Here is a 14,520-nt window from a genome sequence, read left to right as displayed (position 1 = left end):
GCTACTGTAAGCTCACTTTGCTCTTCAGGGCTTTAGCCAAATAAGGCACAGCAAATGAATACTTACTAAGTCTAGGTAGTTTCTGTAAGCTCTGGCAAATAGACAAGGTAAGGAAAAGCTCCGATATCCCCAACGATACAAGGGTCCAGCTCCGGTCCAGCTTTTCCGCCAGGGTCTTTACTTTATCCACCAGATCCCGTCCATCCATCCTTCTTCTGGGTTGTGTTGTCTTCTTCTCTTCTCTGTTCCTCTCCAGTCCATCTCCCTCAAAACCAACCGACATTGATTAGTTAGCTTGCGTCATTAATTCTCATCATCCGCCATAATGCGCTTCTCATCGTCTACTGTTCTCGCGGCTCTGCCCGCCCTCGCTGCCGCGCAGGACTCTCCCATTGATCAGTACAAGGCCCAATTCCAGAATGTCATCGGCCAGTTCGCTTCCTACATTCCTAACCCAGCCCACCATGACCCCGTTGCTGCCGCCGAGGCCAAGGCTGGTGCCATGAGACTCAACGTCTTGACTCTGGACAACTGGAAGGAGACCCTCTACGAGCCTGTTTCCGCTGACGCCACTACTCCCGAGGAGTGGTGGTTGCTCGTCTCTGGTGGAAACAAGACCTGCTATGGTATGTTTGATGACCTGCGACATAATCGCGACACTCTACGTGCTATGCGATTTGCACTCGTCCCCCATATCTCCCAAATTGGCCACAAGCTAACGTATGACAAAAGGTCGATGCGGAGCTGTCGAGCAGGCCTTCAACGAGACCGCTGCCAAGTTTGCGCTCCTCGACAACACCCCCCATATGGCTTACTTGAACTGCGACCACCAGCCTATCCTCTGCAACTCCTGGTCTGCTGGCCCTCCCAGCCTCTACGTTTTTGAGATGCTTCCTGAGCCCGCAGCTGTCGAGGTCTACAGCAAGAGACTCAACGTGACCACCACCACCTCTGACACTCTGGTCGCCCTCCAGGCCTCTGGTAGCAAGGACGAGTTCCACCTTCATACCAGCGCCTGGTTCCACCCCGTGAACGGCAAGCTGGCCGAGCATGGCCTGGCCATTCCCTTCGGTTACTTGATGTGGGCCATGAACCTCGTTCCCAACTGGCTTTTCATGCTTGTTGTGTCTTTTGGCAGCCGCGCTATGATGTGAGCCTTCCCCTTCCACTGGTGATCCATGAAAATTAACATCGGACAGGTCCCGTCGCATGCAAGGCGCGAACGGTGCTCAGCCCGCCCGATAAATTATTGCTGGTAATTGCTTGATGGGCTTTAATGATTGAACCGTATCAAGCGAGCATGTATATGCCTGCAAAAAGTATTGAGGTGTTGCATAATAATGACAAGTTTTATCGAAAAGAATGATCATGCCTTTTGTACAAACCCATCGTATCGTCAGTGAAATGACCAGTGATTTATGATTTGTTCTCGCAAGCTGCTTCGACGTTCTTTAGGCCGTCGATGACTTCGTCGCTTATCTGCCCATTGGAGAATTTGCCGTATCGTAGATCGCTTAGCGCCCCTACAGTTTGTTGCACAGACTCGAGCAGGGCTGCCTCTTCCTCCTGTAACTTTTCAATTTCAGCTTCCAGGGCGCCTGCTGCTCCTTCTAGCTCGGGAATAACAGAATTGAGGGTGTGCTTGGCACTTGCTGCTCCTGATGCATCGCCGAAAAGCTGTCAAAGAAGTCCATTGTCAGTATACTGATTAAATCGTATATAGTAGAGGAACCTACTGCGCGCTCCATTTCAATTTCGGCATCTACATCCTCTCGTTCTGCCTCACGCTTGGCTCGCAGGACTTCCCGCCGCATTGCGAGACTTCGTTTTGCTTCATCGGCGATATTTTCAGCAACTTGGTCCAGGACATTTGCACGCTGTGCTTGTAGGTCTCGAAATAAAGATCGGACTTGTGGTGATGACTGCAGCGGACGAGGGAAGAGAGCCTTGAACTGCTCGAGGGTTGTGATAGCGGTCAGAGTCGAAGGTTGAATAAGGTAATTGGCTAGGAGCTCAGCCTCTGTAGGTGCCATTTTGGCGGGCGAGGAACCAGTGTGGCAAATTACTGAGTCAAGATTATTTTGCGGTTGCTAGATTAATGATTGATGCTGTGTCGACACTGAGTAGGATACAACCACGACGCGATGGGAAAGCGAAGCGCGTTAAGTGCCCCACCACCCGACTACTGCAATGACTGTAACAAGTACCATACCGGCAAAGTGACGGGACCAATTTACATGGATTTTACTGAAAGACAGCATTAAACTGACCTTGTTTGAATCAGGCATGCCAAGTTTCACAACTTACATAAAAGTATTATTAAACTTCGATGTTATAAGTCGGTATATTGTATTTAACTCTACATATACAATTCTGACGATTTCCAACCGACTCTAAAAACAAACTAGCCGCTTAATCAAATAACTTTTAGTATCTTGGGCTTTCGCTTAGACCTTGGGAGCGGCAGCTGTAGCAGCAGGAGCACCACTACCACCGCGGCCACCAACAGCACCAACAGCCTCGAGCTGAGCCGTCGTCAGGTTGACCTCAGGAAGTGGCCTTCCTCTTCCTGTAGGCCAAGAGACAAACTGAGTCTCGGCCAAGAAGTTCAGGAATCGTCCAATATCTGTTCGCGAAATACCGTATCCTGAACTCTCGTCGATGCCGGTCCAGTGCTCAGCGTCTTCTTTAAGAATCTTGACGGTGTTCGAATCGTCAAGCTCAGGGGCTCTGGTGTTGGCGGGGAGATCGTTGACACAGAAGTGGTACAGAGGCATCAGAGCATGCTGCTCCTGATCTTTTGCTTGTCCACCAGCTGTAACGTAGTTCTCCAACTCATCCTTCCACTGAGTGTAATCGACCTCGGGTGCCTTGTAGCCATAGTACTCGAGGCTGGACAAGTACTCGTTCATTCTTAGACGAGGGTGGCCAGTGATATGAGCAACATGGACACCATTGGATAGAGGGTTAAGCGCACAAGCCACGACGACATTGGCGACGTGGTTCACTGGTACAGCGTTGACTGTGTTTACGATATGAGGCCGAACGCCAAGCTGAATACAGCCCTTGAGCATTCGGACCAAGAAATCGTCAGTGTTGCAGACACCGGTCTCAATATCACCCAGAATATATCCTGGTCGTGCAACAGTACCACGGAGACCCCTTCTTCCGGCTTCACGGACAAGCTGCTCCGAAACCCACTTGGTCTGGCCGTAACCCGTTCCAAGACCAGTGCGGCTGCCCATCATATCGTCCTCCTCAAGGATAGAACCCTGGCCGGTGCTGATCTGCTTGTCTGAGAGGTTGACATAGTGATCAGTGTCAAGCACACTGGTCGAACTCACAAAGGTAAAGGTCTTGGGCCTTCCTTCGTTACAGAGCTTCATAGCATCGATGGTAGAGTTGACGTTGGCGGTCTTCATATCAGCATATCGCTTGACCCAGTGGACGGCAGCGCCGTTATGAATAACCACATCAACAGTCTGAGCCAGGTTGTTCCACACAGATGACTCAATTCCAAGGTTTGGTTGACCAAGGTCGCCAACAACACAGCTCAGGCGGGACTCCCACTCATCTCGCCACATACCATAGCCCTCGAGGGAGCGGCGAAGACGAGAGAAGGCACCCTTGGGGTCCTTGACACTTCGGACGTGGGCAATTAGGTGAATTTGACGACTGGTACGCGAGAGGATATCCTTAATCAGATAGGCACCTAAGAAGCCAGTAGCACCAGTAAGGAACACAACGGGCTTGGCCTTAGCACGGATAGTAGATGGGTCGGCTGACTGGTACTTAAAAGGAAGCCCCTTAAGTAGTTCGTCGAGAGACCGAGCGTACTCGGGGTTCTTGTCCTCCTCTGACTCACCAGCAGCACCGCCCTTGAGCTGCCTGTCAATCTGAGCACTGAAGCCGGAGAGGCTAGGGTGCTCGTAAAGGGTGTTGATAGAAACATTTACGCCAATCGTCTTTCGCACACTCAGGAGCATTTGCTGAGCAAGCAAACTGTGACCACCAAGATCGAAGAAGTCGTTTTGGGGAGCGATGGTCTTTGCGTTAAGACCAGGAATGAGTTCAGACCAGTTTGTGGCAATTGTTTGCTCTGTGGGGGAGAGGCTCTCCCAACGCTTCAGATCCTCCTCAGTGGCATCCTCGGTCTGCTCTGCAATATCAGGGAAGGGCAGGTTAGGCTTGTCGACCTTTCCGTTAGGGTTCAGAGGAAGCTTCTCCAATGTGATCTGGTGATGTGTTAATAACTGGGTCGCACTGAATGAGACTGTGCTTAGGACTTACATAAGTAGTAGGGACCGCATAAGCAGGCAATCGACCCTTCAAGTGGTCGCGAACCTCTGTTTGCATACGTCGGAAACGCTTGAAGTAAACCTTGGTAGGTCCGATATCAGTTCCCTCGTCCTCGACATCTTCGAGCCCCTGGGCCTTGAGGAACTTGGGCCATTCATTCAACTCAGGAACAATGTAGCTGACAAGAGTTGGCTCCTCGTTCTTGTCTCTTCGCACGAGAGTCTATTGAGAATGAGCAAATTGCCTTGTTAGTGGGTGCGTATTGCTGTAGACGTACCTTGCAGTCTCGGATCAAGGGGTTCTGGCTAAGGTTGCTGTCGATTTCATTGAGCTCAATTCTGAAGCCACGAATCTTGACCTGATCATCAGCTCGACCGGTAGCCTCAACATCTCCAGATTCGAGGTAACGTCCCAAATCGCCTGTGCGGTAAAGACGATCACGAGGAACATAACCCTTGAGTCGAGGGTCGTCCTTGTTCAAGTTCGCATAGGCCTCAACCCACTTGTTCGGTTCAACAAACCAAGAGGTGATGAACTTTTCCGCATTCAGTGCTGCGTTGTCTCTGTATCCCTCGGCAAGACCAGCGGCACGCACGTAAATCTCACCAACCTCGCCAAGTCCGCAAATCTTATTGCGGTCCTGGCGATCGATGACAAGAAGCTGTACATTCTGCATTCCCTTACCGGCAGGCACGGTGTTTCCAAGAGCCTCTAGAGCGTTGGGGTCTTTGGAACGGCTAGGAATCTCGAAGTAGCTGACAGCTCTTTGTGTCTCGGTTGTTCCGTACATGTTAACAATGTTGGCGTTTTCGGCGAGCTTTCGAAGCTGTCGACAGTCTCTGGTGGTGAGAACATCACCAACAAAGAATGCCCTGTCGAGCGATGGGAACTCAGCTGTTGCACCTCCTACTAGAATTTGACCCATGGCTGGTGTTAGGTGAGTAACGGTAGGCTTGTGCTCGCGCATCCATTCGGCGAGCTTTTCATGCTGGATGTCCTCCTTGGAGGGCACCAAAAGTTGAGCACCAAGGAAGAGAGGTGTGAAGATGTCTCGCTGGACAGGGTCATGGGCGATTCCAGAAAGAAGCGTGAACTTGCTTTCAGGTGTCAAGTTGAATCTCTCTGACATCCAAGGGAAGTATCTGCAGAGACTGTAATGGCGTCCCAAGACACCCTTGGGCTTGCCTTCTGAGCCACTAGTGAAACTGCTATGTGGTTAATTATACCTCTATGAATTCAAATAAGAGAAACAAACCTGAGACTGCGAATTGATAGTTAGTACAGAAGGTAGGTAAGTGTAAAGCTGATTAAACTTACGTAGGGTTGCTGTCAGGGCCAACAGTAACATCGGGGCGAGATGCAGCCTTGGATCGGACTTGAGCAAAAAGATCGGCCCCATTGATCTCACCTCCTGCTAAGATACCATCATCTCCGATTCTTAGTGAGGGAACTTCGGTCTTGAGGTTGAGCTCCTCGTCGATATATCTCCTGACAAGAGGAGCAAGTGGTCCAGCTTCATCGGACGCCTTTGCGATGTTGACCAAAGCACAAGGTTGAGCAACTTCAAGATAGATCTGTTGTCTGCTAGGAGGGTAAAGAGGGTCAAGAACTGAGAATGTAGCACCAGATGACTTTTTTTTTCTCTTGTTAGTTTCTGCTTCAACTATGCCGTCGACGTATGGACTCACAAGAGTGCCCATGATAGCCACAACCAAATCGACAGAGCGATGAGCCCAGATCATGACGACATCGCCATTGGTAACTCCGGCCTCGGTCAAATGATGGGCCAGGATATTAGAAGCTTCATAGATCTGCTTGTATGTGAATCGCCTCTCTGGAGCGTCTGAGGTCTTGGTTTCTACTACACAAGTCCTTTCAGGGTGTGCTTCCGCATTTCGGGCAAAGTGTTCAATGATACTGCCATCGTAGGTCCAGTCCAAATCGGCAGTGGGATCGGGAATGTTGGCCATTGTGAAGAGCTGCCTGAAGCAATGGCTATATGTGAGGGTTATAGAGCCAGGCTGAATCAAGAGAGGGGTTTTGAAGGTGAATAAGTTGTTCACTGCCCTACATGCAAGTTCAAGAAACTTTTTGATGAGAAGCGGCGTCCAATTGACTCACGTCAGTTCTAAGACCTTGCGAGATCGGCCCAGCGGGGATCAACACTTTTAGCAGGGCTTTGCTTTTCCCCAGTGATGTAGAGGTCTCCATTGGAAAAGTTAGAGAGCCTCCCACTATAATTCTGATACTGCAGTACATACTGCGGGCGACACTTTGAATTCTCCACAACCTTGATGTTTCTATTGGATCATTCATGATACTTGCCTCTTATCTTATCACACCCAGAAGGCTGGGTCTGGGTCCGGGTCCTATGCGCACTCTAAAGAAAGAAGGGGTGGTCTATCCCATCCTGTCGCGTCGGGTCTTCGCGTGCAGTGAAAAGAAGAAGCACCACCCCCTGTTCCCTCATTAACGCGACCTACCTACACTAAAAGTACCCAATCGTGTACCTTCCTACCGTATCCGTATGAACCTTGCCGTAATTGTTGATGCAAAACTAGACTGTCCTTCATGTATCAACCTATTAGCTTCATTCTCATCTCATCTTGTTCATTGATCTCAGACTTGGACCGTTGTCAGTACCCATCAGAGTTGTTACATTAAACTCGACAAGACAAAGTATACCCGCATACAGATTCAAAGGGTATCCGTGCTTAGTTGACATTTGCTTCTTGTTCCTTCTTTTCTTTCCCCATTCACATCTTCCCTTTCTAATAACTTCAATTCTTCTCTTCCCTTTTAACACTCAACAATCACATCACAACCACAACCGACATCACCATGGCTCCAGCGCGTCAACAACCGGCGCCTCCGCCTTTTAGCAAGGATGAAAAGGTTCTGTGTTTTCATATGGACATGCTCTATGAGGCCAAGATTATGGACGTCCAGCAAGGTGAGAAACCCAGTGACGGATACAAGTATAAAGTCCACTACAAGGGGTGGAAGAACACTTGGGACGATTGGGTCCTGGTTGACCGCATCCGGCCTTTTGACGACGAACACAAAGAGCTGGCAGCACAGCTTCATGCGCAATTGAAGCATAACATTCAAAGGAGCACGAAGCAGCCAAAGAAGGGTCTCCGAAGTGGTGCTGAGTCGGCCAGAGTTAGCGAGGAGCGATCAGGCTCGGCCACTGTTCAAGGAGGCAGGGGAGGTAGGCGAGGAAAAGATTGGGAGCTTGAACAGGTAAGACACTATTTTCATCTTTGTTCTGGCATATCCCATTGCCATGTTCCCGTTGCTCGACCGCCCTTTGCGTTTTATGAGAGTGTTTTTCCCAGAAAGTTCTGGGCTACAACATGCAACATGTGAAGTGAGTTCGTTGCGCTGAGATTGCTCAACGGCTGCATCACCTACGCTTTATTACACTATCTCCCAATTTCTCCTCTCAGTCGAAGAGATTACAAGGCTCTGCCAAAGTCTGGTTTTCTATATGGCCAGATAGAGCGGGCTGTTCCAAACCTGTAGGGGCGTTTGTTTGTGATTCAGCATCCAGCATTGACCTACAACCTGCTATTCTGCAGCACTGGCACTCTTCCCCTGTATTTACATTGTTATCTATCACTGTCACCCTTCTTCCAACACCAAAAGCTTCCACCTTCCCAGCCATATTTCTACATCCCACACTATAAACCCCCCGCAGTTGATATTTACCATAATCTTTCCATCAGCCTCCCAACTTCACATTTCTTCCCCATCTACACTCCCCCCCCTTCCCTTCTATATCTGCACCTTACCCCGAAACAACACCGCGACGCAATGTTTGCTCCCGGCAAGGCCTCTGCATCGCAAGGCTTTCCCATCTCAAACATCAGGGGCTCAGCCGAGGAGGCCCAGCCAAGCGAGTCTGTCGATCCCGGCAAGTCATCTCAAAAGGTCAGGCTTAGAAGCGTCAAAGAGCCAAATGACCTCCTGGCAACACGCCCTTCCGAGAACCACCGCTATGTGACCGACTCTGGGAAGCTCATCCAAGATGGCCGATACACTGCGTCCCTACCTGTTACAACCGAGCCTAAGCAGCCTCGCCACAAGCCCTCAAAGCCTTCCAAGCATGCCAATAAGCCCAAGCGGAGCTCATTTGACCAACCTGACCAACTTGAGATGGTAGATACATCCCTCGAGCACTTTTGATCTCCTCGCTCAGAATAGCTATTCTTTTCCACTGGCCATTGCCGTCCTATGCTAACTACTTTACAGGAGGATGCTTTCCATAACAAGCCCATGATCAACTTGCCGGTGCCTGATCACATTCAAGCCATGCTGGTCGATGACTGGGAGAACATCACCAAGAACAATCAGCTAGTCCCTCTACCTCACTCCAAGCCAGTCGCCAAGATTTTCGAAGACTACCTTGCCCATGAGCGCCCTCACCGAGAGGAGGGATCGTCAAGCATGGACATCTTGGAAGAAGTCGTAGCAGGCCTTCGTGAGTACTTCGAGAAGGCTCTTAGCAGGATCCTACTCTATCGGTAAGTCTAATCCCTGGAAAATATGATCCAATCCTGACCATGACCAGCTTTGAACGCCACCAGTATATGGAAATGAAGAAACTGTGGGAAAACACCGATTCCGACCCCGAGTACACCAACGTCTGTGACGTCTATGGCGCTGAGCACCTTGCTCGATTGATAGGTATGAGCACTCCTGATTTCTCTCGACGATTATTGACTGACTTGGCCTTGATAGTGTCTCTCCCTGAGTTGCTGGCGCAAACCAACATGGACCAGCAGTCCGTGTCACGCCTCCGCGAGGAGATTGGCAAGTTCAATGTCTGGCTAGGACGCAACTGCGAAACCTACTTTGCGAATGAGTATGAAACTCCAGCCCAGGACTACATCGACAAGGCCCGCAGCTTCTAGATTCTGCTGGTCACGATTATTAATCTATGTTCTCCGTGGTCTTTTTGGTCCTTACAGGCCAGTCTTATTAGCACCCTACAACTATAATGTGCAACATGGCACTGCAAGGCAGACGAAGTATTTTTCTGTCGTGATCCTTTTGAGGTAAAGAGATTCACGGTTGGGATAACGCGGTGTTATACACGTGGTTGCAGGATAATGAAGGCCTTCGTCGTATGTCTTTTAACTGGTATTATTCTTTTGGTGTTTTGGGATCGTAGTTTACCAAAATTTGTATAATTCATTTAGGCCCCAAGAAACAAATGAACGAAGCTTTTTTTTCAATAGTCTTTCTTAAATTTTGTCTTGATCGTGATTCTATCATTTCCTCCAAACTGCCACCATGTTTTGTACAAAGGTCATTACAATATAGTACACATTCCTGTTTATCTTTTCCTTGGTATCGATTTCTGTCCCTCACATTCTCGGCACAGCCTTCTCAATGTAGAATCCAGCATCTGGTGTCCGCGCAGCCTTTACTTCTCTCTTGCTCAGCACGCGGTCCACCTCTTCCACGCGAACAAGCTCCTTGACCTTGAGAATCATACCGGCAAACTGCGGGTGCACAGGGTGGAAGACGGTTTGCATTCGTCGGCGCAGACCCAGAGCGGCGAGAACGCCCCGTGTGCGCTCGGGAAGACCAATGGCCGAGCGGTGGAGAGTGATGCGAAAGAAAGACATTGTCGGAAAGAGTTCAGTTTGCGGTGGTGGTTGATTGGTCGGTAGGAGGATGAATCGTAGCGCTCGGTCTAAGGTTGTGCGTAAGAACGAGTCATAAATGGAGTATGTTGGAAGGCAGCTTACCATCAATGCCTTGCAATTGCGCTCGCAGAGTGATTTCCCAGGAAGATACAGCAGCCCGCCTTGCACGTCTCGTCAATCGTCGTCTATCAGCGAAGCATGAGCTCAGGGTCGGCGTCAAAATCCACAGAGACGCTAAACTCTTCCTGGTGCTACCATGTCATGTGACATCCTCGTCTTTGAGTTTACTCATGATGGAATAGTTGGGTCAGTGCAATACCTAATGTTGCAACTTTAATTGAGACCTAAGAATTGAGAAATCCATCATCTATACTATTAATCAACAGCAGTTTACTAGTTATGCTAGTGATTAATTGTTTTCCGTTGACATGATTAGGATGGTTCCTCAGTTTCCGACTAACATCCAACTAACCAAAGCAAGCTGAATATGTTCGACAGCGGCCAAACAATAATATAAAAAACGGGCTATATAAAACTGCTCGAAATATTCAAATACATACACACAATTCTTAGTTTAGACGCTATACCTCACCAGGTCGGTATCATACATAACATGACAAGCATTACCAGTTCAAAGCACATGTAAGCCAATCAGAGTCTCATATCAAACATCAACATTCATGTCTATAGGATCAAGCGAGTAATATGGAGTGCCATCTTGTGGCCTCCAGCACTAGTTACATTGTATTGGAATTCTCATACAGACCGTCGTTTTTTCCCGACGCGTCCAGGCCGGCACAAAATCATCAAATGCTCGACGCCTTATCTCTTCCCTTTCCGATTGCATTACCATTCCCCATTTCTTACAGAGAAACCTCAACACGGCCCTCAGCACCAGGGGCACCAGCCTCCCGGAGGTTGGGGAGGAGGTAAGTGATGTCGTCCCAGGGATGACGGTAGAGACCAGTTCGCAGACGCTTCTGGTCGAGGAAATGGGCAATAAGACCAATGCTTCGGCCAAGGACGAAGAGACCGTTGAGAACACCCATCTTGAGGTAGTCCTCCGCCTCCTCGGCAGAGAAAGCACCACAGTTGCGGACAAGATCGACGAAGCAAACAGCAATGCAACCGTCGACGTTGAGAATGAGGTTGTCCTTCTTGGAAGTGGTGACAGTCTCAACAGCAAGGGCGTAGTCGAGGAGCTTGTGGCTGGGGAAGTTGTTGAGGACGTACTCCTTGACGAGCTCGACACGGAGATCGGGGTTGTTTCGGGACTTGATACGGTGACCAATACCAGGGATGAGCTTGTTGGCCTTGCGCATGCTGTCAACGAAGTCACGGGGGCTGAGACCCTTATCGAAGGCACGGGTGAACTCCTCAGCGGCGCCGTCAAGGGCACCACCGAACCTTGAGCCGATGGTCAACAGACCGGCTACCAAACTACTGATCAGGTCCTTCCCGGCACGTGTGGTGATGATGGTGTTCATGGCACCGGACACGGCGGGACCGTGGTCGGCAGTGAGCATGAGAACCATCTCGAGGAACTTGGAAGCGTAGGGGGGGAGGCGGCGGCGGAACCACAGAAGAGACATGACACCACCAATGCCGATATCCTCCTTGAAAACGTCAGAGATGGGCATGCCGGCGTAGAGAAGCTCTTGGCCACGGTCATCAGAAATGGTGGAGATGAAGGCAGCGGGCTTTCGGATGAGACCAAGCTCCTGGGCCCAAGAGTAATCGAGAGGAATCTTGGGGACAATAGGCTCGGGCTGAGGAACGATGGTACCTTGAGAGACAAGATCATCGTAGACCTTCTTGAGGGTTGAGGGGAGATCCTCAAAGGTGGTGGGGACGTGGAAACCGGCCTCCTTCATTTGCTCGTTCTTCATCTTGGCAGTCTCAAGCTGAGAGTTGGCGAAAGAACCAGCGTGACCAAACTGGACCTCAGTCTTGAACATGCTGGCGCAGGTACCAATGGCCCAGGCCACAATGGGCTTGGTGATGATGCCCTGCTTAACGGCCTCAATAACCTTGTACTCCTCAACACCACCGACCTCACCAAGCAAGACAAGGATCTTGCACTCGGGATCGGCCTGGTATCGTAGAAGATGGTCGATGAAAGTGGTACCGGGGTATCGGTCACCACCAATGGCAATACCCTCGTACACGCCATCGGTGTTCTGGGAGATAATGTTGTTGAGCTCGTTGGACATACCACCAGACTTGGAGACATAACCAACGGAACCCTTGCGGTAGAGCTTGGAGGCAACAATGTTGTCCATCATACCACCAGTGTTACCGATCTTGAAGCTGCCAGGCTTGATACCACCAACGGTGGCGGGTCCAATAATGGTAACACCCTTCTTCTTGGCGACGTGGGCGATCTCACGAGCTCGCTGGAGTTCTTGATTAGCAAGATGGTTTGAGGTAGAACTGCAATTGACAAAGACTTACTCGCTCGGGGACACCCTCAGCAATGATAGCAATGGTCTTGACCTGGGAGTACTCCATAAGCTCCATGGTAGAGCTGTAGACACTTCGGGAAGAAGCAAAGTTGACGACAACGTCGACGTCGGGGTGCTTCTCTATGGCCTTTTCAACCTGCTGATAGACGGGCAGCAGAGTCTCGCTGGTTCCCCAGTACATCTTGCTGACGAATTGGCCGCCGAAGGTGTAGACAATACCGGCGACAGAAGGCTTGGATCGCTTGCAGATGAAGTCGAAGTCGAGCATGCCCTGGACAGCTCTAGGCTGGAGACCGTAGACGAGGCATCGTGTCTTGTCGGTGAAGAGAGCGTGCTCGGGAAGAGGGCTCAGCGGTCGGCTGGAAGCCGTGAAGCGCTGAATGTTGTCGTTGGCCGACAGGCTGTTGGAGGTAGCGGCAGCCATTGTGAATATCGAGCTCGATGGTGTGGTGAAGGTAGGAGTTGAAGATTTGAAAGCGCTGGAGGAACCAAGTAAGGTATCAGCGACTACAAAGAGAGGAAACGCTCTGAGCTCTCTAAGGGGGAAGCGGGCTCAAAGGAATTAGGTACGAGGGAGAGATGAAGGTATGAAGAGGAATTGAGGAAGGGAGTAGAAGAAACGGTCGAGGTGATCCGTCAATTGAATGAGACAAATGGAAAGACGGGAGACGAGGGGGAGGGGGAGGGACAGGAGAATTCAGGAGGAATGTTTACTTCTAGGTACTAAGGTACTACTGTCTGGTGGGTGTGCGAAAGCTAGGCTTGATTTTGGTTGACTTTCAAGGGTCAATGGCTGCTATGTTGTGAGGTGGGCAAGCTGTAGCAAAGGGCCATCCATGTCGTCCATGTCGTCTTCCCCATCCACATCCAGCCATCCTTCAAGCCCACCCGACACCGGGCAGAAAAACTTAGTGGGGTTGTACTTCAGGTACAGTACATGGCGGGGCAGGGGGCCGTGTATCTACACTACACTGCCCCTGTAAGATGGGGCCCACCTCCCGGTACATCGCACTAGCCACCGCCTTGCAGTCTTGCACCAGTTTTCTCTCACACCCGCACCTCATCAAGGAGGTATTTTTCTTTTTTGGAGTGAAACGGCCTTACTCACCCTTTGGACAATTAACTATCGTTAGATATCTTTACAGCAATACTAGTCTTATAAAAAGTCAAATTGTCAAGTAGGGTAATTCCTCGTCAATATTTCGGCACTACAAGGGGTGGGATAGAACCTAACGTTGATCTACCAGCCAGTTGGGGAAGAAGCCTGTGCTTTCTTTGGGGATGTCGCTTGTTCCAGGGTCCTCTTTTTTTCCTTCTGTTGATCTGTTGAATCCATGGACTTTTTTCTTGTGCTGGCAATTGAGCTTGTAGACTGGAGCTCCCACACCAAAGTACTGGTACATCCAATGGAACACGTTATAAGTTGGTGCCAATCTATCACTTGTAAGAGGCGTTGATGGTGTTGTTCCCCCACCATGGCCCCAAGAAGTCTGTCTATTAGCGGCTCAGTTCAGTTCAAAAACCCAGTTACCAGCGAATTTAGAGAATATCGGTGGTCACAGGGACGCAAAGGCCAGCGCATCTTGTTTCGGGTAAAAGAGACATAGGAAGGCTCATTCTTGGTTTCTTTTTGTCTGGAACAATGGGGTCTCGCAATGTGTATCCAGCCCAACGCATGGTGTGCATTACCGTAGAAGATATTCCAAGATCGTGTAGTCTCTGGTCCAAATTTGCACACACGCCTCTCAGTACTGTACAACAATACAGTGATACCCAAAATCTCGTAAGCCTACTGAAAAAAGAAGATAAGCATACAACCAGTCAGCTTTTGTTCGGGCTGACCAAACGAACGCTTGCTGGTTGATAGAGGTGCGTATCGTGTTGAGATCTGACCTCTTTCCAGGGACAGCCGAGAATGAAAAGGCGGCATTGATCGTTGTTGAGTGGACACCCTTTCACATTGAGCAGATGTAACTGGCTTAGAGCTAGCCCTACCACTTGAATACTGTACAAGCTGTGCAAAATAAATGGGAACTATGCTCTCTACACCTTGATACATCTGCATTGGGACAATCTGTAAGTATGAGGCCACTTTC

At 49.8% G+C, this 14,520-nt stretch overlaps 6 protein-coding genes across 6 annotated transcripts; 2 read left to right on the top strand and 4 right to left on the bottom strand.

Moving 5' to 3' along the window:
* The first annotated feature begins 101 nt into the window (after positions 1-101).
* EDB82DRAFT_325479 (uncharacterized protein) lies at positions 102-1,428 on the top strand. Its single transcript, XM_025738513.2, has 3 exons — positions 102-626; positions 733-1,150; positions 1,200-1,428. Exons 1-3 carry the CDS (start codon positions 326-328, stop codon positions 1,243-1,245), a joined length of 765 nt encoding a protein of 254 aa, XP_025593266.2. The 5' UTR covers positions 102-325; the 3' UTR covers positions 1,246-1,428.
* EDB82DRAFT_325486 (Cnl2/NKP2 family protein-domain-containing protein) lies at positions 1,152-2,139 on the bottom strand. The gene is made up of 2 exons (XM_025738512.2): positions 1,737-2,139; positions 1,152-1,677 (listed from the first exon to the last, which is right to left on the bottom strand). Exons 1-2 carry the CDS (start codon positions 2,031-2,033, stop codon positions 1,417-1,419), a joined length of 558 nt encoding a protein of 185 aa, XP_025593265.2. The 5' UTR covers positions 2,034-2,139; the 3' UTR covers positions 1,152-1,416.
* A 186-nt stretch (positions 2,140-2,325) lies between these two features.
* EDB82DRAFT_515421 (uncharacterized protein) lies at positions 2,326-6,566 on the bottom strand. Its single transcript, XM_065608986.1, has 5 exons — positions 5,988-6,566; positions 5,617-5,930; positions 4,577-5,507; positions 4,291-4,521; positions 2,326-4,235 (listed from the first exon to the last, which is right to left on the bottom strand). Exons 1-5 carry the CDS (start codon positions 6,267-6,269, stop codon positions 2,448-2,450), a joined length of 3,546 nt encoding a protein of 1,181 aa, XP_065463425.1. The 5' UTR covers positions 6,270-6,566; the 3' UTR covers positions 2,326-2,447.
* Positions 6,567-6,653: 87 nt separating this feature from the next.
* On the top strand, positions 6,654-9,543 carry EDB82DRAFT_515418 (MRG-domain-containing protein). The gene is made up of 4 exons (XM_065608985.1): positions 6,654-7,545; positions 8,557-8,828; positions 8,876-8,991; positions 9,046-9,543. The coding sequence occupies exons 1-4, from the start codon at positions 7,141-7,143 to the stop codon at positions 9,216-9,218; spliced, it is 966 nt and encodes a 321-aa protein (XP_065463424.1). The 5' UTR covers positions 6,654-7,140; the 3' UTR covers positions 9,219-9,543.
* On the bottom strand, positions 9,544-10,163 carry EDB82DRAFT_515415 (mitochondrial 54S ribosomal protein uL30m). Its single transcript, XM_025738507.2, has 2 exons — positions 10,062-10,163; positions 9,544-10,006 (listed from the first exon to the last, which is right to left on the bottom strand). Exon 2 carries the CDS (start codon positions 9,936-9,938, stop codon positions 9,675-9,677), a length of 264 nt encoding a protein of 87 aa, XP_025593261.1. The 5' UTR covers positions 9,939-10,006; positions 10,062-10,163; the 3' UTR covers positions 9,544-9,674.
* Positions 10,164-10,616: 453 nt separating this feature from the next.
* EDB82DRAFT_515413 (citrate synthase-like protein) lies at positions 10,617-13,185 on the bottom strand. Its single transcript, XM_025738506.2, has 2 exons — positions 12,414-13,185; positions 10,617-12,355 (listed from the first exon to the last, which is right to left on the bottom strand). The coding sequence occupies exons 1-2, from the start codon at positions 12,846-12,848 to the stop codon at positions 10,823-10,825; spliced, it is 1,968 nt and encodes a 655-aa protein (XP_025593260.1). The 5' UTR covers positions 12,849-13,185; the 3' UTR covers positions 10,617-10,822.
* Positions 13,186-14,520: the final 1,335 nt, after the last annotated feature.

This window comes from Fusarium venenatum, assembly GCF_020744135.1.
Source record: "Fusarium venenatum strain MPI-CAGE-CH-0201 chromosome Unknown EDB82scaffold_4, whole genome shotgun sequence".
Taxonomy (NCBI): Eukaryota; Fungi; Ascomycota; class Sordariomycetes; order Hypocreales; family Nectriaceae; genus Fusarium; species Fusarium venenatum.
The sequence above is the reverse complement of the archived record's forward strand: the minus strand, read 5'-3'. Positions and strand labels throughout refer to the sequence as shown.